This window comes from Chionomys nivalis, chromosome 12 (assembly GCF_950005125.1).
Source record: "Chionomys nivalis chromosome 12, mChiNiv1.1, whole genome shotgun sequence".
Lineage (NCBI taxonomy): Eukaryota > Metazoa > Chordata > Mammalia > Rodentia > Cricetidae > Chionomys > Chionomys nivalis.
The window spans coordinates 3,183,164-3,210,411 of record NC_080097.1 but is presented as its reverse complement, the minus strand read 5'-3'; the positions used below and the strand labels follow the sequence as shown (position 1 = coordinate 3,210,411).

At 49.0% G+C, this 27,248-nt stretch overlaps 2 protein-coding genes across 2 annotated transcripts in view; one reads left to right on the top strand and one right to left on the bottom strand.

The window, feature by feature from the left end:
- Positions 1-27,248, bottom strand: part of Stk24 (serine/threonine kinase 24) — a 266,096-nt gene that overhangs the window by 89,914 nt on the left and 148,934 nt on the right. The gene's annotated exons all lie outside the window — the stretch shown is intronic.
- Farp1 (FERM, ARH/RhoGEF and pleckstrin domain protein 1) overlaps positions 1-27,248 on the top strand; it is a 216,773-nt gene that overhangs the window by 128,236 nt on the left and 61,289 nt on the right. Inside the window, exon 3 of the mRNA XM_057785936.1 lies at positions 23,810-23,914. Within this exon, the coding sequence (XP_057641919.1) occupies positions 23,810-23,914 (105 nt within the window). The remainder of the gene's footprint in view (positions 1-23,809; positions 23,915-27,248) is intronic.

Genomic DNA, 27,248 nt, shown 5'->3' with positions numbered 1-27,248 from the left:
CTTCCTTCAACCTTTCTAGAGCCAAATGCCTAAGAGAGCCAGGCCAGGAAAACCAGTGACGCTGACTGTAGAGCTCTCTTGCCTTTTGACAGGAATTAGGCCCAGGTATGATGTGTACACGGGGTGCTTGACGTTCCTTAAGAGCAGGTGTTGGGCCAGGGAGCTCTCCGTGGGTAAAGCTCTTACCATATGAGCCTGAAGACTGAGTTTGGCTCCCCGGACATGTGCACGTCGGCAATCTCCATGTTCCTACTTTAAGATGGGAGGCGAAGACAGAAGATTCCCCAGAAGCGTGCAGCCCACTAGCCTGGCGCAGGCAGCATGGGCCCACTAGCCCAGCAGTGTGAAATAGAAGGTAATTCTCTGTTCTCTACATGTATGCTCTGGCACATGCGTATCCCGTGCCTGCCACACGAACATGCATTGGCACACAGAGAAAGATGAGAAAGAAATAGGTGTTTGTACTGTTTGTGTATTCATGCATGCATCCGTGGTATCACATGGCTTGAACCTCTTTGCAAAGCACAGATGAAGGCTGTCCTCCAAGCAGGAGGTGGGGGGGGGAGATGATGGGGAGGTTGCCTGGAGCAACCTCATTAATTAGAATGACCGAATTTCACAAACAAAACAGATCAGCAGGGTTATAGCCATTAAAATTCACAGGCAAACATCCCTTTCCTTCCCGCTGGATTCCTTTTAAGGAGGTCTGATTGTAGGAACACCTTAATTTTGACCCCTGCACAGATCTAGGCAGAGTCCCTCCGCACCTTCCCTGTAGTGAGGAAGGGAGTGGAAAGGCGCTTTGAGTTCATCCGCCACCCCTTGGCATAAAAACTCACTGGCCAGGGGACTGTTACTCCCATAGTTAGGTCTGATGAGGGCAGGTAGAGAAATTCATCTCCATGTCTGCTGTGCCCAGTGCTGTGCCCTCCGGAAGAATTTGCCGCTCAAGTCCATCCCTTTGCTTTCTCATTGGTTCCATTTTCAGCTCCTATTACCGTCACTGGTTGAAGCCTTGAGGACCAGAATAGACAAAGGTGGTCCGTCCATCCTCCAAGGGCAGGTCACCTGGTGAGGCACAGATGGGTGTCGTCGTACCCCTTCTTCCTGATGGTAATCATCACATGCCAGTCACCTTTTCCCTGGTCCATGGGCACCATGGCCTCTGTGTTAGGGCAGTTTTCCCTTAGCGTGGTGGTCCATATAGAGATGAGACTGCTTAGATCCCATTGGCATGAAATGAAGCCCGCGGTGACCAGTTCAGGAACGCCGAGGCTGTAGCTGTAGCTCAGTGAAGTAGCGAGCAGTCAGACAAGCCACCATATGAGGAGTCTCAGCTCAGGCACAGGGTTGGGGTCTGGATTCTTCTGGTAGGGAGGAGGTGATTAGTGGGCCCCAGGGAGTCGTCATGATTTTTACGGTGGTACTTTGTGGGAAACACAGCCTCTTTGATTGTAAAGGGAACCACAGTGACATTTATATCGATGAGATGTGCCGTTCTCAGTGTTCACAGACCTCAGAAGCATGCTAAGTGACAGGAGTTTTGAAATCTCAAGATCTTTGCCTAAAAAGACCTGCATAAAGGGAACGCTGGTTGTCGTTCCAGTACCAATGAGGGAAATCCCATAAAATGCCACCCCTAGATGAAAGGCTACATCAGTGATTGCCAAGCCAGGGAAAGCCAGTCTTTGCAGGCATGAGTTCCCAGATGGGTTATCCGATCCCGAGTGATCAGCCCTAAATATATGTCCATACAGGCAACACTAAAGGGACCCGATGGGTTGTATTCATATATATATAGGTATACATAAGTGTAACTGATTTTTAAAAGGGTCTTGAATTGCTATAAATACTCTACTCATGTATGGAATTCTCAAAAAAAAATGTATGTTTTTTATTTTAAGCCAGACATGAAAGATTCTCTGTTGGTTGACTCTTTTAATGGGAAGTGCTCTGGCCTCAGGCAGACAGATGGGTAGTTATCTGGGCTGGGGAGGGGTGTCTCTCACCTTCCGGCTGCCTCAAGGGAGACAGAAGTATTTTTGCACTTGACTGCGGGGGTGTTTGAACCACCTTACTTTAAAAAATGATTGTGTATTTCTAAGGGTTGGATTTGGCTGAATGTATATTTGCTCCAGGGGAGCTGTTAGTGTGGCACTTTGAAGTTTGTGTAGGGTTCGTAGCGAGGCTAGAGGACCAACAGAAAGGTTTGTACGGGATGAGGTCATCCTTCGTGTTCATTCTGGGTTGGGGAAGCATGCTTGGGAACAGCACTGTTAGGACTTGAAGAGTTGGATCCGTGTTGTTTGTGTACAGTTACAGGTCCCATTACAGCCTTTCCCTTCCTGTCCTTACTAAGCACCTCCCCCAGCCTCCCCCTCCCCACTCCTACCCTCGTAGTCCCCTTTCTTACCTTGTAGGATTTGGAACTTTTACTTGAGATTTTTACTTTGGGGGTGTGTGGCGTGCCTATGTTCAGTGCATGCACGTGAGTGTGAGGATGAGTGTGAGCAGGCAGGTACCCGCACACTCAGGCCACGGCGCGACTTGAGACTGTTTTCCTCTGTTGCTCTCTGCCTTGCTGCCCTGGAAGAAAGGGTTTTCCACCGAGATGGGAGTTCACCGTTCCAGGTTTGCTGCTCAGGCGAGTTCTCAGTATCACTTGTCTCCACCTCCAGTCTGGATCACAGGCATGTGCAGCCATGCCTGACCGTGTGTGTGGGAGCCGGGGATTAGAACTCTGCTCCACACACCTGCGGAACAAGCAGTCGCTCCCACAGGATTTTCTCTCTTGCCCAGACGTGGTGCTTTTAAACACAGAAGTCCTGTCCTGAGCCGAACTTACATCCCGACAGTAATAGACACTGTGACTCCCGTTTTCACCATTTGAAATACCCAATATGTGCGTCCACTCATCCTTCCCATGTGTAGGATGTGAGATTTTAATGTACGTGAAAGTCACGCCAATTGAGATATTTGTGTTCAGTACAAGTTAGTAAAATCGATAGGTTTAAAAGGTGTGAAATTCTATAATCTCCTGTTTGGAAAGGACTCTAAAGGTTAAGATCCGGAAAACAGAAACCAGGAAGAAAGACGGATGATTAAGAATTCTGAGACCTTGCGTGGCTGGCTGATCAAAGTTGATTTATCGTGCCGCTTTGACAAGGAAGTGCTGTTCATCAGCGTTCACTCACCGCTTGGCCCTCGTGCTGCCCGGAGTGTCCTTTCCAGGGCTGTCCTGCCCAGGTTTCCCTGTGCCTCCTGGGAAAGTAGCAGGCTAGTGTGGACAATCTGTCAGCCTCCCTTCCCCTCGCCCAGGATAGACGTGTCTCAGTATATGACACAGGGATTTCCACAATTCTTTATGGTTTTTAGTCTTCTAAAAATAGGATGGGCATAAAGCATATCTTAAGTTGGTTAACAGGATATGTAGCTATATGCACATATAAGTAAGCTTGTGCACATGTAATTATATGCACATATATGCACACTGTGCAGTTATATGCACATATATGCTTGTGTATGTGTAGGCCTGAGGTTAACATGAGTATCTTCTTCAGTTGCTTCCAATCTTGTTTGGTTTTTTTTTTTTGAAACAGAGTCTGTGTGGCTCTGTCTGGCCTGGAACTCACAATGTAGATTAGGCTGTTTTGGAACTCATAAACTAGGCTGTCTCAGACCTCACAATATAGACTATGCTGACTCAGAACTCACCATATATACTAGGCTATCCCGGAATTCACCATATAGACTAGGCTGTCCCGGAACTCATGATATAGACTAGGGTGTCTGGGAATGCACCATATAGACAAGTAGGATGTCCTGGAACTCAAAAGGATCAGCCTGACTCTTGAGTGCTGGGATTGAAGGCATGCACCGTCATACCCAGCTCTACCTTATTTTTCTAAAAGATGCATTATTATGTGTTCGAGCCTAAGTGTGTGCATGTGTGTGCGAGCCTGAGTGTGTGTGTGTGAGCCTAAATGTGTGTATGTGTATACGAGCCTGAGTATGTACATGTGTGTGTGAGCCTGAGTGTGCATGTGTGTGTGAGCCTAAGTGTGTGCGTGTGTATACGAGCCTGAGTGTGTGCATGTATGTGTGTGTGAGCCTGAGTGTGTGCGTGTATGTGTGTGTGAGCTTGAGTGTGTGCGTGTATGTGTGTGAGCCTAAGTGTGCATGTATGTGTGTGTGAGCCTAAGTGTGTGCGTGTGTATACGAGCCTGAGTGTGTGCATGTGTATATACGAACCTGAGTGTGTCATGTGTGTGTGTGTGAGCCTGAGTGTGTGCGTGTATGTGTGTGTTAGCTTGAGTGTGTGCGTGTATGTGTGTGAGCCTAAGTGTGCATTATGTGTGTGTGAGCCTAAGTGTGTGCGTGTGTATACGAGCCTGAGTGTGTGCATGTGTATATACGAGCCTGAGTGTGTCATGTATGTGTGTGTGAGCCTGAGTGTGTGCATGTATGTGTGTATACGAGCCTGAGTGTGTGCATGTATGTGTGTGTGAGCCTAAGTGTGTGCATGTATGTGCGTGTGAGCTTGAGTGTATATATGCATACCATAAGCATGCAGATACCTACACAGGCCAGAAGTCAGCCGCCCCTTGGAACTGGAGTTACAGGCAGTTGTGAGTTCCCTGCTGTGGTGCTGGGAGCTAAGACCTGGTCCTCTCCAAGAGCAGCCAGTATTCTTCACCACTAAGCATCTCTTCAGCTCCTCATTTAATTAATTAGTTAATTAATTTTACAGGGTCTTTTTTTTTTTTTTTTGGTTTTTTGAGACAGGGTTTCTCTGTGGTTTTGGAGCCTGTCCTGGAACTAGCTCTTGTAGACCAGGCTGGTCTCGAGTCTCGAACTCACAGAGATCCTTATTTAATCTGAGCTTGCCGATTCAACCCCAGTTGCCTGGTCAAGGAGCCCGGGCGCCTCATCTGTCTCCACTTCCTGGGCTTGGGTCACTGGCGCTGCTCAAACACCCCCTCCCCTCCTGGGTGATGAGCTCCCTCTTGCTCAGTGGCCAAGGCTGGTGGTGTTTGCTCTCCGCATTGTGGAGGTTTGAGCTAGAGAAAGGGGCAGGTTGCTGCTAGCATTTTTGTTTTAATTTTAACCCTGTGGGAAGAAATTGTGGAATGTTCCTGCTCATTTGAAAAGAGGTTGAAGGAACTCAGTGAAATAATGAGCCCCCGCAGGGCAGTGACTTTGTAAATAGAGGCTGCTCTGGAAGACAGAGCCCTTTTTTTGTACATAGGGTTGGGAAGTTGGAAAATCATGTCTTACCCAAGACCAAGAGTAAATCTTCAGACAGGGCAGAGAAGTTACCCTAGATTGTTCAGTGCTGGGCCTCTTCCCACCAGCTCCAAGCTGCTTCCATCAGGCAGTTCAGCGCTTTTAAGACTTAGTTTCTGACTTTGTTAGAGACATAACTTGGTTGAGTGGACCGGTTTTTCCTTCATGCAGTGCTCAGGAGTGGGTTGGATCTCTTCCTCCTCAAAAGAGCCATGGGTGTGGCTACACCCATTATCCCAGCACCTTGGAGGGAGCTCAGGCTAGAAGATTTCAGCCTGGGCCAGCCTGGGGTAAAGCGCGGGACTCTATCTCGAACAGGAACAAATAAAATACCCCACAAAATAATAACAGAAGCAAACAGTCTAAAACAAAGATGCATTCAAGTTCTAAACTCGGGTTAACGAGGGATGGAAATTACTTCACCACTGTAATGAAGATGTCAGTGAAGATGAGGCGGGGCTGGGTCTGCTGGGTCCTTAATCCAATCCAGTTGTCAACTTGGTGGGGGAGGATTGGAGCAGTACATCTGCCAGCCAAACCCCCACTAGAGGAGATGCCAAAACAGGTTCTCTCAGGACCTCCTGGTGGGTGGAACCAGCCGTGTGGTGGCAGCCTGCCTTAAGGTTTCTGCCTCCTGAGCCAGTGCAGAATGAGTTTCCGTCATGTCAGTCCTTGCAGTTGGCACTTGGGGAGGCTGAACTCACTGTGTCCCTGTGAGGCTTCCCTTGCACCCCCAGAAGGGAGACCTATGCTCAGTCCTATGCTGTGTGGATCTATTGTCCCTTCAAGTAAAGAGGGCAGTGTCCCTGGAAAAAGATGTGAGCAGAAAGGAGGTGGCAGATGACATCCGGAAGGGACGAGAGGCAAGGGCGGCTTCAATGTCCCCGTCCTCCATGCTCAGCAAAGGAGAAAACTGCCTTGAAAGCCCTCGGCTCTAAGCAGGGCCTTGGGATATCTGCCCCTTCGTGGCTCCTTCTCAAGGTGCTGAGCCTGAGGCTCTAGCTGCCCATGTGTGGAAGGGGCTAATGAGAGGGGAGGGGGTGTAAGTGCCCCTCTGGTAAATGTGACCCTTGTGGATCCAGTGAGCCCGGTGGACCTGGGCCTGAGCCCTGGCTCTGGTCTCGGATGCATCATGAAGCTAATTGTGCAGGTTCTCTCTCAGCGGGAGGGGAAAGGATCAGTGTTTTGCCCAGAGCCCCCTTGTGATCCTGGTACTCGGGTAGGCACTGGGATGTTTGTTTTGCCTTCCTACTCTCCAGGCTCCTGAGTGTGAGGATTGTAGGCATGCACCAACCACCCAGGTAATGAAAATTTGTCTTATTTCATCTTTAAAAGCACTTTAGGACTACATTGGCACCCCAAGTGACCTGCAAATAAATTTTCCCAGAGTTGTTCCTACCTCTTCGAGATTCAAGATACCGTTAGAGTTAGTCACCACGGTGATGCGCCAAGTTCCAACCCACAGGCATTCAGTGGGTGCTCAATAAATGGTAGCTTTCCATTCTCCACACGGGCAGACTTAGGAACCAAATAACACAGGTAGGGATAAGTGCTGGTCAGAGAGCACTGAGCTCTCCAAACACTTCTCCTTTCTACAGCTCTGAGGCCAGCACACGGGAGGAGGGAGAGACTGCTGGAATCCCACAATCGGACATGACTGCCTTTCAGTGGCTGGTTTCTGTTTGAGGCAATTAGGCTTCATGAATAACCCAGCCCCAGTGGACCCCCCCCCCCCAAGGTAGCATTTCCTAGGGCTCTGCTGAAGATGCTGAGTGATCCAATTAGGGAGCTGAATTTTAAGTGTTGTGGGTACTGCTGGAGAGAGAGAGAGCTTTCCTGGGCCTTTACAGGCAGCAGCAGATGGTTGGGAGGCTTGAAGCAAAAGCCCTTTCCTGGAAAAGTACCAGTCCCCTCAAGGGGGAGCCCGGAAGATGCAAGCCCTGAAGCTGGGGAGCAAGTAACAGATGGGCCGGACGGACAGAGCTGCGGGCTCCTGACCAGGGCCTGTGGGCCCTTGCCCCATTGCAGTGGACAGGTCAGGACGCACACGGTGTCTCTTTCCTTGCTAGGGATGGTGGAACACTTGGAGTGAGAACCAGCTGAGAAGTAAAGCAGATGTCTTTAAAAGTTTGAGAAGCGGGAGAATGGGGCCGAGGATGGCTCTGCAGTTAAAGCAAACACCGTTCTCCCCAGGACGCGAGTTCAGTTCTCAGAACCTGTGTCAGGCAGCTGGTCACCCTCTGTAACTCCAGCTCTAGGGGATCTGTTGCCCTCTTCTGGCTTCCACTCGAACCTGCGCTGTCTTGCACATACCTACATACATGTGTAATTTAAAAACAAAAATCTAAAATAAAATGGGGCAGGCAACAAACTCCAAAATCAACTTTTTAGTCCTTGACCATTGGCAGGATGAAGACACAGAGTGAAGACAGGACATAGGACGGGATGGACACAGAGGACAGTGAGGACACAGGACGGGGTGGACACAGGACAGTGAGGACACAGGACGGGGTGGACACAGGACAGGGAGGACACAGGACGGGGTGGACACAGGACAGTGGGGACACAGGACGGGGTGGACACAGGACAGTGGGGACACAGGACAGTGAGGACACAGGACAGTGGGGACACAGGACGGAGTGGACACAGGACGGGGAGGACACAGGACAGTGGGGACACAGGACGGAGTGGACACAGGACGGGGAGGACACAGGACAGTGGGGACACAGGACAGGGAGGACACAGGACGGGGTGGACACAGGACAGGGAGGACACAGGACGGGGAGGACACAGGACAGTGGGGACACAGGACAGTGGGGACACAGGACAGTGGGGACACAGGACAAGGTGGACACAGGACAGTGGGGACACAGGACAAGGTGGACACAGGACAGTGAGGACACAGGACGGGGTGAACACAGGACAGTGGGGACACAGGACGGAGTGGACACAGGACGGGGAGGACACAGGATAGTGAGGACACAGGACGGGGTGGACACAGGACAGTGGGGACACAGGACAAGGTGGACACAGGACAGTGGGGACACAGGACAAGGTGGACACAGTGGGGACACAGAACGGGATGGACAGAGGACAGTGGGGACATGGGGCAAGCTGGTTGCAGCCCATTAGGTGTGTGACAAAAGCCACAGAGCTTATCACCTTCCAGAGAAGGTGACTCAGTGTCACTGCAGAAATGTGTTGCCATGGAGTTGGAGAGAGATGGGGAAGAAACCAACCGTGCCATCCAAGGCTGACCGACCTCAGAGACTTGTTAAGGGAAACCTTGCTCATTAGCTTTCCTGTCTCAACTCCTTGGTTATTAAAAGAAGGCATTTGGAAATTTTATGAACTCAAAAAACTATTTGAATTGGGTAGTCATCCAAGAGCTACATTTCAGCATCTGCTTGGGCAAAGCTTTAGAACTAGGCGAACCCGAGATTATTCACAGAGGTGACACCTATGCCAGCCTCAGATTCTCAGACTGTCCACGTTCCCTGCCCATCCGATTCTTCTGGTAGAATCCATGAGCCATATACCACACACTGTTAACCAGCATCTAAACCTAATTTAAAGTTAGTGCTGTTCATGAAAGGGTCTTTATGAAAAGTAATGCCATGTAATACCATGTAAGGGACGCTTAGTAGACACAACCATGCCTGACTTGACACCAGGCTAGCGCTGACCAATGTCTACTTCTCACGGGAACACTGGGATGTGGACATCAGCCATAGGTTTATACTGTTTAACATCTGGGTGTCAGGGCTCTGCCTGAGTTCAGTTTTGTCTGATGCCGTGTACCCCAGGTCCAGATGGGCCTGCATAGAGCAGAAAGCAACTGAGGAGCATGGCAGAAGGACAGGTAGGAACTGTCGCCTGAGAATTGTTCACAAAGAACATCTCAGGGCTGAGGAGATGAGGGCCCAAGGTGAGATCCCAGTGCCCATGTAAAAGGGGACTGGGGCAGAGTTGGGCAGCTCACTGGAGCTTGCTGGCCAGCCGGTCTAGCTGAATCTCTGCTCAAGGTTCAGTGAGAGACCAAGGAAGACACCTGTCAACCTGCACACACACACACATATACACACATACCCCTCTACAAGGACATTCTAAACCTGTGCCTTCCACAAATTTTAAAAGGCATCTGGTGTAGTAGCAAGCATAATCAAGAAAGAGCAAAAGCCGAACCATCAAACACATGCTCAACCCCCACCCCTGTATGCCACCCAAGTTAACTGAAGATACACATTAATAACCATAACACGTGACTGGTCCACACGCTGGCTTCTCCAGCACATCTGGCAGAGTAGCTGTTCTTCATGGCACTGAGACGAGTACTTGGATTCTCAGTAGGAAAAGCTATGAATACGTCTATGTTTAAAAAGTACAAAGACAGAGCCCCTGTTCTGCAGCACGAGGAACTGAGTTCGAGCCCCCAGCAGCCACGCCGGCACTGTAGAACCTCACAGAGAGTGGACGTAGCAAACCCACTGCTCCTCCCTAACCTCAGCACCCGGTGGAACCTGCTGGAGCCGTTCAGTGCCACAGGTCTCGCCATAACCTCCCTCAAAGGGTCTTCATTTGCAGAGAGCAGCAGTTAGTGCTCACTTGAAACTGGTCAGACTGATCGACCGTGAGCGCAGCCTTGAATGGGGGCATCTGTACCCACCCTGTCTTCCTCAAGATCTGGAAGATGAGGAAGAGCTCTGAGAATCTGTCTCCAGACATCATGTGGCAGATCTTGAGGCTGGAGAGATTGCTTAGCAGTGAAGGAGCAGAGTTTGATTCCCAGCACCCACCTAGTGGTTCCCAGCTGCTCTTAACTCTTATCCCTGGGCATCCAGTGCCCTCTGCTGGCCTTGGGGACACACATAGTGCACCTACTACATACATTCAAGGAAAACACTCATACACATGAAATACAATAATGTCTTTTTCAAGGGGCAGGCATGTCTGTGACGGAGTGATGGTGCAGTAGGTCCAGAGTCCTGTTCCTGGTATTTCCTGTCAATGACTCACAGCTGCCTGTAACTCCAGCTTCAGGGGATCTGCTGCCCTCTTCTGACCTCCATGAATCTCTGTGTGCACGCGCGCACACACACACACACACACATGTACATACATACACAACATTTAAAAATGAAAGAAGTGCTTACACAAAGGCCACATCTTGTCCTGATCCCTTCCCCATGTCTCTGCCTCATGGCTGTCGTGAATCACACACCCACAGATGCTCGATGTCACAGTAATTCTGCCTTGACTCAGGGCCCCCGAGCAATGACTCCCGCCAACCTTGGACTGAAACCGCCAACCTTGGACTGAAACCGTGAGCCCAGATGAATCTTGTCTTTGTTTCAGTTGTTCTTCTTGGTATTTAATTACAGTTTTGAGAGGCTCACTGACATATTAACTTTTTTTTAACTTTTAAAGAAAACTACAAAAATAGATCTTTAAACAGAAAACATATGTCTAATTAATTTGTCTTTTTCTACAAAAATAACTGAAAATTTGCATGCTGTTTGCAGTGAATTTTGCTTAGTCACTACAGGAAAAGTCACTTCTTTTCCAGAATCCACACCCACATAATTTTGTCTTCCAGTTGAGTATCAACAGTATTTTTCCCCCAGAATCCATATTAGGAGCGTCAACTCCAGAGTGCTTAAATACTTGAACCAGAATAGAATTTAGTCATCTTTATATTTATAACTAATATACATCCTGAGTTCTGGTGCAGCTGAGTCATATCTGAAGGGAATAAACAGACATGGGTTTACGACTTAAACCAGCCTGTCCCTCTTGTTTTGGAGTTTGTATGTGCATGCAGTACCTCTAGAGGCCAGAAGAGGGCGTTGGATCCACTGGATTTACAGAAAATTACAAGCCATCATGTGGGTGCTAGGAATTGGCCCAGGCAGGGTTCTCTGGAAGAGCAGCCAGTGCTCTCAACTCCTGAGCAAGGAACATTTCTCCTCGTTTCGTTTGTTGAAGGTGGAAGTCACAAAATAATTCCACACTAGTTCAGAATTATGAACAATAAAGGGTTACTTATTTAGGGGAAACTTACAGATCACTGTCCTAGATAACAGTCCTCACGAATGGGGAACAGGAACAGAGTCTAGCAGCCGGAAGCAAGAGAGTGAGTGCATGCACACTTTACAGCTGCATTTACAGTATAAGAGACCATGCCCCAAGTGGGCTGGTATCTTAAATGCTACTGGCTGAAGGAGCGGAATATGCTCCCACAGCAATTTGCATATTGAATTTTTTATAATGCATGCTGCAAAAATGGCTCCTCCATCCCAGATGGCTCTTGCTTTTCTTTGTCTTTGAATTTGTGGCTGAGAAAGGGTTCAGAAAATCAGCTAAAGATACTCTGATGTTGTATCTCCCAGCCTCCGGTGAAGGAAATCCCCTTTCCATGAGACAGCCTTGGAGCACTGTAGCGGGTCCTCAGGATCTGATGGAAGGGGCAAGCAAGGCTGGGTTCTCGCTGTCCCTCCCTCTTCCCCACTCACCAGAATGAGCGTTATTTTGTAACCTTGGCATTAAAGTCTTCACATCTGTCTGTCTGCAGGTTGTTGCCAAACCTCTCACTTCCTGATCTGCCAGTTGGTAGACTTGACATTTGCTGTAAAGTTGCCCTTTGAAATTGGGCCCTTGCGGAGTTTTTTGGTTTTTTTTTGTTTTTTTGTTTTCTTCTTTTCTTTTCCTTAGTGTCTTTAGACTTAAAGAAAAGGTTCCCTAATTTGGAGGAAACAAAAATACTCCCTGTGGATATTTTCTGTGATCAGTCGTATTGACTGATTGGTGTCCTTTTGAGCCCACCCTCCCCTTGTCAAATTCCTGTCCTTTTTCTGCTTGTTAACTCGGGTCAGTAAAGACCCCTGGACGCTTCAGAAGCTGAGTTTGTGGAACTTTGATTCTGGTGTCTTTCAGTGTGTGTGTGTGTGAGAGAGAGACACGGTGTGTGTGTGACACTGTGTGTGTGACATGGGGTATGTGTGACACTGTGTGTGTGTGTGTGTGTGTGTGTGTGTGTGTGTGTGTGTGAGAGAGAGAGAGAGAGAGAGAGAGAGAGAGAGAGAGAGAGAGAGAGAGAGAGACACGGGTCATCCGGTGAAGTCGTACAGACGCATTGGCCCCACCTCTCCGCCACTGCCATCGATTCTTGTCGATGGTGAGCATCGGGGGCTGCTTTTTGGCTCCTCCGTGGCACTCTTTCCTCGGCAGATTAGTCGAGAACGTGAAGTAGATGCTGCTGAAGCTGTTCCAGACGTTTGCCGTGAACAGGTGGAGAATTACAGAGCTTTCCGTGTAGGCGAGCAATTAGCTCATGAGGAAGATTTGTGGAAATGAGCCGTGAATAGTGTAATTTTGCACTTGATGTCAAAATTGAAGGAACTTTTGTTTCTATATTTCAACAAGCCTTGTCTCCATGATAATTGAAGGCACTGCCTCTAGACGCAGCTAATCATTGGTACAACAGAGTTAGTCTGTCTCCGTGTTCCCTGCAGTACTGGTTTGATTGATGCAACCACCGGTGGTCCTTTGTCCCTGGCCTCTCTTTTATACACTGTTCATGTACTCGGTTGTCTTTAACACTGAGCCTCCTGCCTGATGCATCGGCTTGCAGAGTAAGCCTGGGCAGGCTATGGGGGTAGATAGGTACCCTTCGCAGCACTGGGCCAGTTTCTTCATTGCTGAGCCCAGGGTGACTAGCTCCACGGTGTTCAGCAAACTCAGAACCTGGCTGCTTCTTGTTTTTTGTTTTTTCATTGCTCTTGTTTGTTTGTTTATGGTAGTGTTTTCCCGTCGACTACATGTTGTGCATGTCAGTATGCAGCTGTGTGCCTCTGTGAAGGACAGCACAGAGTGTCCCTTAAGCCCGGGCCTGTCACTGAACCAAAGCTCACTGGCTCATGGGCACGCTCTCAAAATCTCCCTTTCTCAGCCCTACAATGCCAGGCCACGGGAACATACTACCATGCCTAGTTTTTTATGCGGGTACTTGGGATTCGAACTTGGGTCTTTGGTAAACCCACTGAGTATTTCCCATGCCCCAGAATCTGCTTTCTTAATCCATTATTCTACAATATTTTTAAAGACGTTAGTAAACCAGGGAGACGCACACACGAGTCCCTGTGGTCTGAAGATTTCCCAAGAATATTTATCTTACCATACATCTAGCTTGTCTTGTTTGGTCTTTGGGGCTGCTGTACAGCATGCATGTGTGGCTGAGGACTTGGTAAAAGTGGAACTTTGGTGAAAGTTGGGCCTTGTGTTTATAAAACATTTCAAACCTCACAAAGCCAGTGGGAACTGAAGGCACCGCTGTGTGCTCAGACCTGCAGTGGCCACACGCCCCCCCCCCCCTTTGCCTGGGAAGCAGGGCAGCTTCTGTCCCTGCTCTTTCAGGTCTCCCTGACTGGCTTGCAGAGCAATAGAATGCAGTGTTGGATTTTTTGGTTTTTGGTGGAGGGGGAAGGGGAGATCTGTCCATGGAGGGCGGCTTTGAAGGACGGAGGAAAGTAGATTTTTTGGGAAACAGATGGCTTTCTCTGCCGAGTAAAGTACACGAGAAGATGTTCAAATGCAGGTGTGTTGCTGGTACCTGTTGTGTTTGTTTCTGCTTTTCTTATTTTTCATTCCGAGTCACTGGCGTTTATTACGACAATGTTCTTTTTCAGAGGCCCAGTCGTGGATAGAGAACTAACCTTCATTGCTGTCTGTTTTTTCTGGGACCTCGTTGCCCCACAGTTCTGACCTCCATGCCTGCTCAACAGCGCCCCCTTCTTACCCCCACCCTCGCTATTTCTGCTGCTATGGATTTTGCAACAGTGTTTGATCCCAAGGCTTCTCTCCTCTTTCAATGTCATTTGGACCCGCCATGCGGTTGAGGAGGAAGAAAACCAGCGTGCTGACCCTTCGCTGCGGTTTCCGTAGACTAGAACATGCATGAGTATTTGCGGCTAAAGTCAGCTCCTCCTCTGGCATCACTGTGTAAAATGTGTGGAAGTTACTTTATGCTAAACTCAGAAATCTGGTATGGAAGACAGATTGGAGCTTTTAGGATGAGATCTTTTTGTCTCCGCGGTTGATCAGACTTAGTCTCAGCAAGTTTTGTAAACTCTGAATTTTTCTTTTGACAAGAGGTTTAATTTTCAGAAGATGGTTGAACCTTTGTTTCAGAAACACACTAATGGTCCTTTAGTTATTTTAATTTGATTTCTGGAAGCACAGTGGCATCCCTGACATTTGGATGAATCTGAGCAGGAGCTCAGAGTGTGGGTGGAGTCCTGTCACTCCTGGTGAGCTTGCTCTAAGAAGGGACAGGTGCTAGTCTCTGGCTGGCTGCATTCCTTCCTGTGCACAGCCCTTGTAGATTAGAGTTCAAGCATGGAATACTTAGACTCTTTTCTTTTAAAGCTCACACAGTTCCCACTGGCTTTATTTCCTCTGAACCATCCCTGTTTTCTAACACAGCCTTTGAGTAAGTGCTGCTGCTGGGCCGCTGTGGGCGGCTCATGCTGCTGTACAGTGCGGTTTGTTTGGGAACGGTAAACTGTAGCCTTGATGTTTGTCCCGCCTGCCATCTGTCTTCAGTGCTCCTGCTGCCATGACTGGCGTCCATTCTGTGGGAAGGACACTGAGCCTGGAGCTGCAAACCAGTGTGAATTAACAAAGAAGATGCTGGGTCCCCAGACTCAGTGTGGGGTGTGTGTGGGTGTACATATGTGTGGCATGGTGGTCTTTATAGGCGGTCATAGGTTCTAGAGGGGATGATATGGATATGGGAGGAACTGAGAGGGCGACTGGAAGTTACGGAACTACAGCACCGGAATGTATGAAATTCTCAAAAGATTAAAAAATGTAACCCAAGGAGCGTTACAGATTATAACATTCGTAAGAAGATGAGAAGTCACGTCTGAGGATAGCGTTTTGAGTGGAATCATGAGACTTCCACAAAATGTCTATATGTCACATAGTGCTTATATATAATAGACGTTTATACATTTTACAGCCCTCTCTTCAGTATGGTTAAGCAATCCCACAGTAGCACTGGGGTGACAGAACCCCCAGTCATCAAATCCCCTGACAGTCCTAGTCACTCGGAACCAGTGTGCCGCCATGTTCACAGACGCGATCTATCCCTAGAACTACCCAAGGGTAAGGTAGAGGCGACGTGGCCACTGATTGGGACAAGAACAGAAGAGGAAATAGGGGACCTGGACTTTACCAGTTCAGCTGTGATGGGCCTTTTCTCCGTAGCGTGCACAGATAGTGTTTGGAAGGTGTAAATTCGGAGTGTTTTATGGTTGTGTATGTTAAAGCATGTGCCATGGCGGTTTCACTTCTGGAAGGGCAGCCAGTGCTCTTAGCCTCTGAGCCATCTCTCTAGCCTCTAAGCAGGGTCTTTTTTTGTTAATAAAATTTAGATGTTCTTAATACTCAAGGACAGTATAGCCCTCGTGTTAGGGGCGGACTAACGCAGCCCTGAAAGACTGGCTTCTCTCCCCAGCCCCTTCTCGCGACAGGTTTTCGGGAGATCAGTAGAAATCGTCAGTCCTACGTGCACACACGTTCTGTGCATGGCCCTGGGATGCAGAGAGAAGGAAGTTCTGCGCCCAGCACTCTGGTTAAAACACCCATGAATTACGTACAGTAAAGCTGAAAGGGCCCATTCTCTCCTGTCCTGGATTTGGGGACTCCCTGAAACCCAATCCGATGTGTGTTTAATGAATGTTCTGAACACCGAGGCTCAGTGCCGAGGGGAACAAGGAGACAGTGTGTCCTTGCAGGCGGCGTGGCCACCCCGGAGCCTCCTTAAGGGGGAGAAAGGCAGCGTTTGTGTGCAGACTAATGGGCAGACCTAAACATCTAGCTACATCCGTCCAATAACAGCTTTGTCCCGGCTCCCCAGAGCTGAGGTGTGAAGTCTTATTTCCTGTCTGTAGTGATCACACTCTTTCCTGCCCTGGGTACCAGGCAGCTCTTTGATTCCTGAGTTATCTGTAGTCTTTTGTTCCTCCGTGGCATCGTGGCCATCACTGTAGTATACTGAGTTCTGGGTGCCCAGGGTCCCCAGCCCTGTGGCAGAGTAGCTTGGCTCGCGTGAGTGCAGCCGTGGCATGACGACCTCCGAGCCGAAATGGCCCACGTGTGGCACGTGATTACACAGGCATCTCTGCAAATGTTCCCCGAAGTGAAAACTTCAGCCAAGGCCTGTGACTGTTTCTACTCGATAGCTACACACCACATAAAACACCTTCTCCGTTACGAACTGCCAGCCACGATGGCGGTCCCAGGGGATTATGATGGAGCTGAAGGATCCCTGGTGCCCTGTGACAGGAGAGCCGTGACACTTCCCTTGTGGTCTGTGGTGATGCCAGTGTAAACCAACCACTGACTGCAGGGTTAGGAAAGTACAGCTCAGGAATTCTGTACGGGGCATAGCAATAGTAATATAAGAGACATAGTAGTGTGTATATACTGTGTGCACTTGGCAGTGGGCTGTGCCAAATACATACAACTGTACCCCATCTGCTGAAGTATTCACAGTGTGGGTGTGTTGTGTGGTGTGTCCTAGGCTGGGTGAGTGCACTCTGGGTGTTTTGTGACTATGTCAAAGCCCCCGAGACATGCTCTGGGGACTTCTCATCCAACTGTCAGTGCAGCTGTGTTCTCCAGAATTCCCACACCAGTTTGGACCTTGAGGATTACCTTCACACTTCTTTTCAGCTTTGAGACCAGCCTCACTCCTCCACTCTGTGGTGCCCCCTCTGGGATTCCTCTCTGATGTGTCTCCTTTCCTGCTAGCTGATTTCCATTCTCCGTGGCCTTTGGCGTTGGAGCTCAGGTTCAGAACTCGGAGGTGTCGCCCACCCCGAGCTCTGGCGTCTAGTGCTTGGCCTGGTTCCCATTCTCTCCTGCCTCGCCTTGTTTAGTCCTGAGAGCTCTTTCATGGTCACCAGCCATCCACCCTTTTTTACAGCCTTCCGGGTTTCGCTGTAGTCAGTGTTCAGGAACCTGTAGGCTCTCAGGGTTGTGAGCACGCATGCTTTGGAGAGAACTTCTCCAGTCCCAAGCTACCAGATGTGTAGCATCCTCTGTTGCCAGCATTGAGCATTCTGCCTCCTCTGACTGCTCCTGACTCCAGGCTCCCCTCCTCCTCTCCGTAATTAGATTTCTGCTTGCTTCTCTGTCATCTCCCAGAATTCCGATGAAATCTCTCACCTGATGGCCCCCTCTCATTTTCTTCTAAGAACTTGTTCCTTGTTTTAAATTTAATTTTTTTTCTTTTTGTTCTTCGACTATCATTTTAGCAGGGTGTCTTGAGACACGTTGCATGTGTTCATTTTGCTATATTTAGCCCCAAGTCTGACATTTCCCCCTAGTTTGCTTCAAGCCCAGGCTGACAGTGGCCTTGTGCTAATCCTTCTAGGAAAAGGCAAAAAAAACCGTGGGCATTTACACAGAGATCCAGATTCTTGTGGAATTTCTCAGTCTGTGCCCTCCTTGGCTTGCACTTCAAGGATAGCTGGTCTCTGGAGCTGGGGACTGTGGAGCAGGAGCATAGGAAGGGCCCAGCTGAATTAATGGGCGTCCTGGGAACGTAGCTGAGAGATGCCGAGACCCGGTGTGAATCTCTCAGAAGAGATGATGAAATAGAAAGATCTTGAACTGTGGAACATGATTCACGTACAGAATAATTGCAATAAAGGGGTGGGGGCTTTTTAGCCATGAGAAAAATAAATTACCTCCTGCAGTTAGCTTGTGTGCTAGGTGTGCTTGAACCTGAGGTGTAGGACTTGTGAAGGCTGGAATTTCCCCCAGTCTGCCTATTGAGGCATTATCTCCTTGTCACCTCTGGCTCCTAAAGGGACAGTACCAAACGTGCACTGTCTGTCTACATGTGGCTGAGGACCAGGCCCTAAAGTGTCTGTTCGTGTATCAGGACCGGATGGCAGGACACTAGACACTGGGTAGCATGCTAACAACAGTCTGTCAGAGTACCATCAGGACCTGTTTGCTCTGAGAAGCTGCGCACCCTCCTGCCCAGCCTCCTCCAGCTTCCAGCATTGACCGTGATAACTCGGCACCTGTGCCCCTGCCTGTGTAATATGTACTGAAAGAACAACTTGAGATGCCGCTCCTTAGGCGCTGTCGCCCTATGTTTACAAACAGTCTCTCCCTGGCCTGGAACTTAGCAAGTAGCACTTACCGCCTGATCTAATTTACCTAATTATTTGTTTATACCAGGGACTTAGTGGAAATCATTTTCCTATTCATAGCATAATGCCTACCCTTGACTTCACTCCCTTAGTAAGAATACCTCAGCCTTCTCAAGCTGTAATGTTTATTAACAGCTCTGTTTACCCATTCAGAAATGGGCCAACAAAGAAGACTGTAAGACTGTTAAGAAAATCCATGGGGCGTTGTAGTGCCCTATGGTCAGACCGGTAGACAGTGGAATCGGGACTTAGAACGGTATTCTCAATGGTTCTGTTGCTAGGAAGACTGGCAAGGCTTTAGAGAGAAGCCATTTCTTTCTGTTGGGTAAGTGTGTGTGCCCTGGTGCCATGGTTACACTAAACCCCAAAAGAGGAGGGGGGAACACTCCTGTAGATGGCTTTCCAAAACCTGAGCAGATGGAAATTTTGAAAGCCTGGTCAGATGCTACGTTTGTAGATTTCTGTCTGTGAGAGAATCCCCGAAAGCTTTCTCCAGCAGGAGATTCATTCATTCGGTCCTTTAGTGAGGTCAGGAAAAGAGAGGCTGTGCCCCTCATCTGCAGAACTGCAGCTTTAGTCTTTCGGGGAGCAGAAGTGTCCTTGCATGGAAGTGTATGGATAACCTGAGAACACGAGCAGAGGGAAGGTGTAGTACTCACGCCCACGGTCCTGTGGTTCTGTTTGCTAGACTGTGTCTGTGAATATGCGCACCATTTAGGACTCAGGGATTGCTTCCCAAGCCTGTGAACGCCCCGCTAATGTGATTTCATAGGGCCCAATGAAAGTCCAATTTAAAATGGAGAAGGCCACGGGGACCACAGTGTGGAGTCCGCCAACTTGTTTGTGCAATAGATTAAAATTCAAATGCTCTTGGAGCTTAATTAAGAGTAGCCAATAAGAAAAAAATGAAAGAGATTTGATTATGTGGTTTCATTTATTGCCAATTTGTTCTCCAGAATGAAACATCATAGTTACGCTTTGACCTCTCATAAGGGAAATACTTCTAGAATGTTTTATCAAGACTACTGGAATATGGGGTTGGCTGGATTCAGATTTCTATAGGCCGTAGGAACCTTAGTGATCTGCAAAAGTACAGCCTTATGGGGATATTTGAGAAAACACCCACAGGGGTCTGGAGAGATGGCTCAGTGGTTAAGAGCACTTGCTGCTCTTAGAGGAGACCTGGCTTCAATTTCTAACACCCACATAGTGACCTGCAGCCATCTGTAATTCCAGCTATAGGGGATCTGATGCCCTCTTCTGGCTTCCAAGAGCACCAGGCTTGCACGTGTGCACAAGCATACGTGCAAGCAAAACACTCATATACATAAAATAAAAATTTTTAAAAAAATGTCGCCAGGCGGTGGTGATACACTCCTTTAATTCCAGCACTCAGGAGACAGACAGGTGGATCTCTGTGAGTCTGAGGCCAACCTGGTTTATAAAGCAAGTTCCAGGACAGCCAGAGCTGTTACACAGAGAAACCTCATCTTGAAAAACCAGTAGATAGGTAGGTAGGTAAGTTGGTCGATGGGTAGGTGGGTAGGTGCGTAGGTAGGTAGGTAGGTAGGTAGACAGAAAGATAAAATCTCCACTGTCATATTAAATCCCTATTGTCATGCATAGATATGTCACCTGATAACAAGGCCACTCTTAGAAAATGTTTTTCTAGATATTTCATCACTGTCTTTGTGTTTTGCCTTCTTAAATGATGCTGCTGTCACCGCCCACACACATCAACACAGTACCTTATCTGATTATTTAGAAACATTGTCTCAAGTAGCCCAGGCTGTCTTCCCACTCCCTGTGTAGTTGAAGGTGACCTTGAATTTAGGATATTTTTACCTCTACCTCCTAAGTGCTGGAATCCCAGGCATACATCTGTTTTATACAGATTGGGAATTAAATGGGGGTGGGGGCTCATTGCGTGCTAGCCAAGCCATTTGCCCACTGAACTACGCACCAGCCCACCACTCAGATTAGACTTTGCAGGTGTGCACGCTTGTGTGTTTGCACGTGCGTGTGTATGGAGATCAGAGGCTGATGTTGGGTTTCTAATACTCTCAGTCTCTCACTGAACCTGGAGATATGCACAAAAAAGTAAAATTTCAGAATATTTTAAGAAATGAGATCCAGGGACTGGAGAGATGACCACAGAAGAGGCATGTATGTAAATATGCACAAAAAAGTAAAATTTCAGAATATTTTAAGAAATGAGATCCAGGGACTGGAGAGATGACTCAGTGGTTAAGAGCTCTGTGCTTCTAGAGGTCCTGAGTTCAATTCCCAGCAACCACATGGTGGCTCACAACCATCTGTAATGGTGTCTGGTGCCCTCTTCTGTCATACAGGCATACATGCAGGTAGAACACTCATATACATAAATAAGTAAATCTTAAAAACGGAATGAGATCTGCTGTTAACTAGATTCTGGTCATGCATGTATGACCCACCCCGCAGGCAGACAGTCACTTCTGCTGCTGCTGTGTGCCAGAACGCAGGTGGCATTCGCAAGGCCGAGGTGAGGCTGGGGTTGAGCAGGAAGTTAGCCGTGCCCATGGACACCTGTACTGACTCATGAAGGCCTCAGTGTCATCGGAAGCTCCCCACTCTCTATGATGAGTATGAGTCTAATACCCTTGTCTGTATAAACATCCATTGTATACTGACTTCTCTCTGCTTGTATTTAAATTTCTAATGTTGAACTATGAAGTCTCATTTCTCAGAGTCTGTAAATCTAGTTGAGTTATCAGATTCCCTTAGTTCCAGGAATTCTTGGGGAAATAGGAGTACCCGCCAGCTGGGCAGATAATAGGCGAATCCTTTTTTTTTTTTTTTTTTTTTTTTTTTAAAACAGACAGTGTTGGAGGTTGTGAAACTCTACACTATACAATATAGTAATTCTTCCATGTCTTACTCCTGGGCCCATTTTTAAAATGTTTTTGTTAAAAGTCTCTGGCCTTTGTCGGGGCTACTGAAGAAGGTTCTAGAAGATGTGACTGTCCATGAACTAATCATGTGTCTTCTTGCATACTGGTGTGAGAAGTGAACCTAGAATGAAGGGTTGGTATAAGCAGATTACTGTCTCCATCCTTCAGCCTGACTGGGAATGACCGTGTGCACGTAGCATGTGAGAAACAGAAACAGCAGATGACAGCACATGGTGACAGAAAGCAGGGTTGGTGACCCGTAGCCCGCCATCCTCTCTCACATCTCTCTCTTTGGATAAATGTGCGTGGGAGTGCATGTCATAGGGAAGAAGGAGGTCTCTGGTGGCCGCGTCTTACTCCTGCCAGCTGTGCGTGTGGAATGGCTGGCCCATGACCCGTGACCTGGCGTCTTCCACAGAGGACATTGTGCTGCTGCACATAGCTGTGGATATCTTCTAGATTGCCGTGACGGCAACTATGGAGCCACAAAGGGGCGTGCGTCTATTAGAGCAATGGAAGTGTGATGCCCCACACTGGGCCATCTTCATTGGCCCCTGTGGCCCCGTGAGGACAGGCTAATGGGCATGCCGTCAAGGTCCTGTCAGCTCCCAGCCCGCACTGTCATTCAGCATCTCGAGTTAGCCGGCTCCTAAACTGTTGTGTGTGTGTTGAAACCAGTGACCTCGTCACAGCTGCCCGCTGAGGTTTGGCATGTGTGGTAGGACTTGATCCATCTTACCAGCAAGGTCCATGGAGTCCATGGAGTTACAAAGAGAAACCGAGGCATGATTCTAAGTTGGGGTGTTCTACATGTTCACCCCCTTCTCTCCTGTCGCACAGATCTGAGAACTGAACTCAGGTCGGTTGCCAGGCTTGGTGGCAAGCTCTTACCTGCTGAGCCATCTCCCCTGCCCTAGTGTAACAATTGCACGTGGCAGGTAAGGAAACTGAGATCCCTGCTCTGTATGCAGCAAACCCAGTACTGTTCTCAGAAACAGACGCCAGGCCTGTTCTTTGTCTGCTATCCCAGCTTGCAGGAGGCTAAGGCAGAAGGACAGTGTGTGCAAGACCAGGCTGGCCACACAGCGGCACAAAGAAGCACACCGTGGCACACAGCAGCACACAGCAACACACAGCAGCACACAGCAGCACACAGCAACACACAGCAGCACACAGCGGCACACAGCAACACACAGCGGCACACAGTAACACACAGCATCACACAGAGGCACACAGCATCACACAGAGGCACACAGCAGCACACAGCAACACACAGCAGCACACAGCAACACACAGCAGCACACAGCAACACACAGCAGCACACAGCGGCACACAGTAACACACAGCATCACACAGTAACACACAGCATCACACAGAGGCACACAGCATCACACAGAGGCACACAGGAGCACATAGATGCACACAGCAACACACAGGAGCACACAGATGCACACAGCGGCACACAGCAACACACAGCAACACACAGCGGCACACAGCAACACACAGCGGCACACAGCAACACACAGCGGCACACAGCAACACACAGCGGTACACAGCAACACACAATAACAGACAGCAACACACAATAACACACAGCAACACACAGCGGCACACAGCAACACACAGTAACACACAGCATCACACAGAGGCACAGAGCAACACAGCGGCACACAGCAACACACAATAACACACAGCAACACACAGCGGCACACAGCAGCACACAGCGGCACACAGTAACACACAGCATCACACAGAGGCACACAGCATCACACAGAGGCACACAGGAGCACATAGATGCACACAGCAACACACAGGAGCACACAGGAGCACACAGATGCACACAGCGGCACACAGCAACACACAGCGGCACACAGCAACACACAGCGGTACACAGCAACACACAATAACAGACAGCAACACACAATAACACACAGCAACACACAGCGGCACACAGCAACACACAGTAACACACAGCATCACACAGAGGCACAGAGCAACACAGCGGCACACAGCAACACACAATAACACACAGCATCACACAGAGGCACAGAGCAACACAGCAGCACACAGCAACACACAATAACACACAGCGGCACACTCCTTCTCAAAACCGAAGCAGTTTGTTACTAGAAAAGGAGAGATGCTGTGGCTGGGGTTGAGGTGGGGAGAAATTGCTTTATCTCGGTCCAGACTCAGCAAGAACACAGACACAGAAGTGGCACCCAGGATTCACAGGGTGGATGGTGGCGAGTCCTGCGTGCCCCTTGTGAGCCCCACTGGTGCGGGAACTGGAAGCGTTGTGGTCTGTGTGCCTGGCCACACACAGCAGAGGCCGTCTCTAACGCCAGTTCTTTCTGTCCACAGCAACGAGCTCCCGGGAAGGTGCTGCTGGACGCCGTGTGCAACCACCTCAATCTTGTGGAGGGCGACTACTTCGGCCTGGAGTTCCCTGACCACAAAAAGATCATGGTAGGAGATGCCGGGGACATCAGCTGAACGTCCCCACCTGCCCACTGTTCAGGGGTGGGGAGGAATCCCTACCTCCCTGGCCACGCAGAAGGAAAACTCCCAGAAAGCACTAGTTTGTATTTTAAATATATATTTGATTAAATGTCCAAACTACATGTAAAGGTAATTTGTGCCTCTGCCAGCAGTGTCTGAGGCTGGAAACAGCCTCCCTCTGCCCTGCCTTCCTCTCCCAAAGGGGTCACGGCCCACAGGTATTTGGGTGGTTTTTTGGCCTGCATGCATATCTGCATACAATGTGGATGCAATGCTTGTGGAGGCCAGAAGAGGGCGTTGGATCCCCTGGTACTAGAGTGCCGGTTATGAGCAGCCATGTGGCTGTTGAGAATCAAACCCAGGTCTCCTGGGAAAGCAGCCAGTGTTCCTCACTGCTGAGCGCCCCCTCCCGCTCCCCCCACATTGTTCTAGCTCCTCCGTAGTTTACAGAGGAGATCTAATCAACTGGGAGAAATACGTTTTAAGATGTATTTTATCTACGTTTCTATCCAAGGCATTGTCATTTAATATCAGTAACTATGAATAAGTTATTCTCATATTGTCATTTTTGCCATATCCAGTTGTCAAATCCTACCTGTGTGTTTGATGCCAGCTCCTGTGGGTCCCTCCTGCCTGTGATTGCAGTGCTCAGGGGCTGTGACTATGAATTTCCAGGGCCGTGCCAGGTTGCTGGCTTGGGCAGCTGCTGGTGCATTTGAGGCAGCGTGGGGCACAATTTGGTTCCTGGATTCGGAAGGCCACTGCATCTAACTGCAGTCGGAGAGTCTGGGCTCAGGACAGCCATCGGGACCTGCTGTGTTAGTGTGGCCTGGAACCTGAAGCGTGGTGCGTAGGCGCTAGGATTCGGTGGGATGGTTGGAGCAGTGAGGGAAGCGGGGCTCAGAGTGGCCCAGTTTGTGGTCTAAGGAGGTTACAGTGCCTGTTAATGGAAGAGAAGCCTAGCAGAGGACTGTGTTTGGGAGATGACAGATCTCACCAGACCTGAGCTAGGGCTCATCGGTGGTCCCACACTGATGGGCGTGGCCAATAAGCAGGACTAGATGGTGAATTCCTTAGAGCATAGGAGTAGAAGTTTGGAGTCTAGACAACTGGTATTGTTTTAAGAATCAGCCAAAACTTTGAAATACGATCAGAGAGGTAAGAAAAGAGGCTGAGAAGGAAGGAAGACGCTGAAGGAAGAGGACAAAGTCAGAGCCGATGGTAGCTAGAAGTGACCAGAGCTGGCAAACTCAAACCCTGAGAGGAGTGTGTCCCAGGGAAAGATATGGGCAATGTGGAGGCCCTGGCTGTTGTCCTGTGCTCTGCCCACAGCAAGAACGTGAACCGGGAACCTAAAGAGAGGCAGGTGGTGTCCCTCTGCTGATGCCACTGCCACACAGCCTGCCTTTAGCCCCACCTTGTCTAAGGATTTTCATACACTAGGCTACGCAAACTTCATTCCCAGCCCACGCTGTCATTTTTTTTTAGTCTGGACCGTAATTGTAAGCTTCCCTGGCCTGATCTTTTCTTTGATGTGGCAAGTAGCTCCAGACCTGCCAACTCGTAAGTCCCCATTTCCCTGACAGTTTTGTGTCTTCACTGAGTCGTGAATACAGAAGAAACATGAGTTAAGGTGTCAGATGGTGAGAGGCCAAGTTTCCGTTCATTAGAGGTGCACAGCTTCGGATGAGAGTCCAGAAACAAGCGATTACCATGTAGGCAGGTCGGAGCATTGCCATTGGCTGCAGCCTTGTTTCATAAGCTCATTTTATGTTAAAATAACGGCTCTCCAAACTCCCAAAGTCAGCTAGCTTGTTACTCCTAACAAACCTGCTAAGCCCAAATGCTGCATGCTCCTAATGGCTCTCCTGTCCCCAGGAGTATACAAGAATTGTCTACCAGAGTTACCTTTTGCGGCTGAAGTTGGCGCTGGCTTGAGAGTCTACAAGCGGCTCCACGCATGGGCTGTCAGTTCGCTAATGGCAGACCGGGCTCCAGACACACCCTTCCGACTCAGTGCCTTTCTGTGTAGCCATAGGAGCGTCTCTATACTAGGCTTACGGACTCCTTTAAGGGGTAATGTGGCTTGATTGTTATGATTCACGATCGTCCTTAAAAATATGCACACCTACAAAAGCAGAACAAAAAGTATCAGTGATGGCTGAAAGAGGGGCCAACCATGAGACTTGAGGGTATAACTCAGCGGTAGCAAACACACAGACTGTGGGTTCGATTCCCAGACTCTCCACCCATTCAGACACTACAGTGTATAACAGTATATGCGCACTTACCGTGTGCCACAGCGTTCTGCTGCAGTGGCGGACAGGACCCATTCTAAACAGCGTGAGACAGACCGAAGCAGCTGTTTGCACGTTCCTGCTCTGAGGAGTAGTACACCATGCCCCGTTCCATCTCAGATTTATCCTCAGCGTCTCTTTAGTTTTGGCATCAGAGCTCAGGTTGTGGAAGTTCTGCAGAGACACAGGTAGGAAGCTGGAGATGGACTGGAATTCTGTCATGGTTCTGTCCTGCGTCTGTGTTCTGTCCTTGGCAGTGTCCGCCTAGGAGCTGATTTCATAGAAAGGTAAAAACGAGTTGTTCTCATGAAATTGATCGGCAGCATTGAAGGGGACCTTGTAAGTGAGCAACAGTGTCCTAGTGGGGTCCTGGCTGTGCCTCCATCTCTTCAGAACACTGGTGTCCTAGTGGGGTCCTGACTGTGTCTCCATCTCTTCAGAACACTTGTGTCCTAGTGGGGTCCTGGCTGTGCCTCCATATCTTTACCTGGATGCTGTAAGCATAACAAACTGTTTACAGGAAATTCAAGGTCTGGGGGTCCACAGCCCTCAAAAGAAGGCCGTTCACAGCTGCCTAATCCTGGGACTGCCTCAGTTAGCTTTGCGTAGTTTTCTGTGTAGGATACATGGGGAACTCTCAGCTGTTCCTTGGGGTCCCTGCCAGACTAGGGTTAGGGTTATGCCTTTTGACCCTGGGTGTCAGATTCGGGCAGCTTGAATTCCTGTTGCCTCTCTTCTCATTGTTTTAAATACTCAAGCCAAGTACCTTCCTCCCTTCCTTCTCCCTCACATCAAACCCAGGGCCAAGCCCATGCTAAGAAGACATTCTACCACAGAACTCGTTTTTCCTAGGAAGGAAAATGAAGGCTTTCTGTAGTATAAGACATGTTTCTTGAGGCCGTCAACAAGAAAGTGGTGATTATTAAGTTGTCAGTTGGGCTCTTGCCCTGGAGTTTCTCAGCAGAGGTCATTGCTGTGGCCATAGTGAGTGTGCTTCCTTTTGC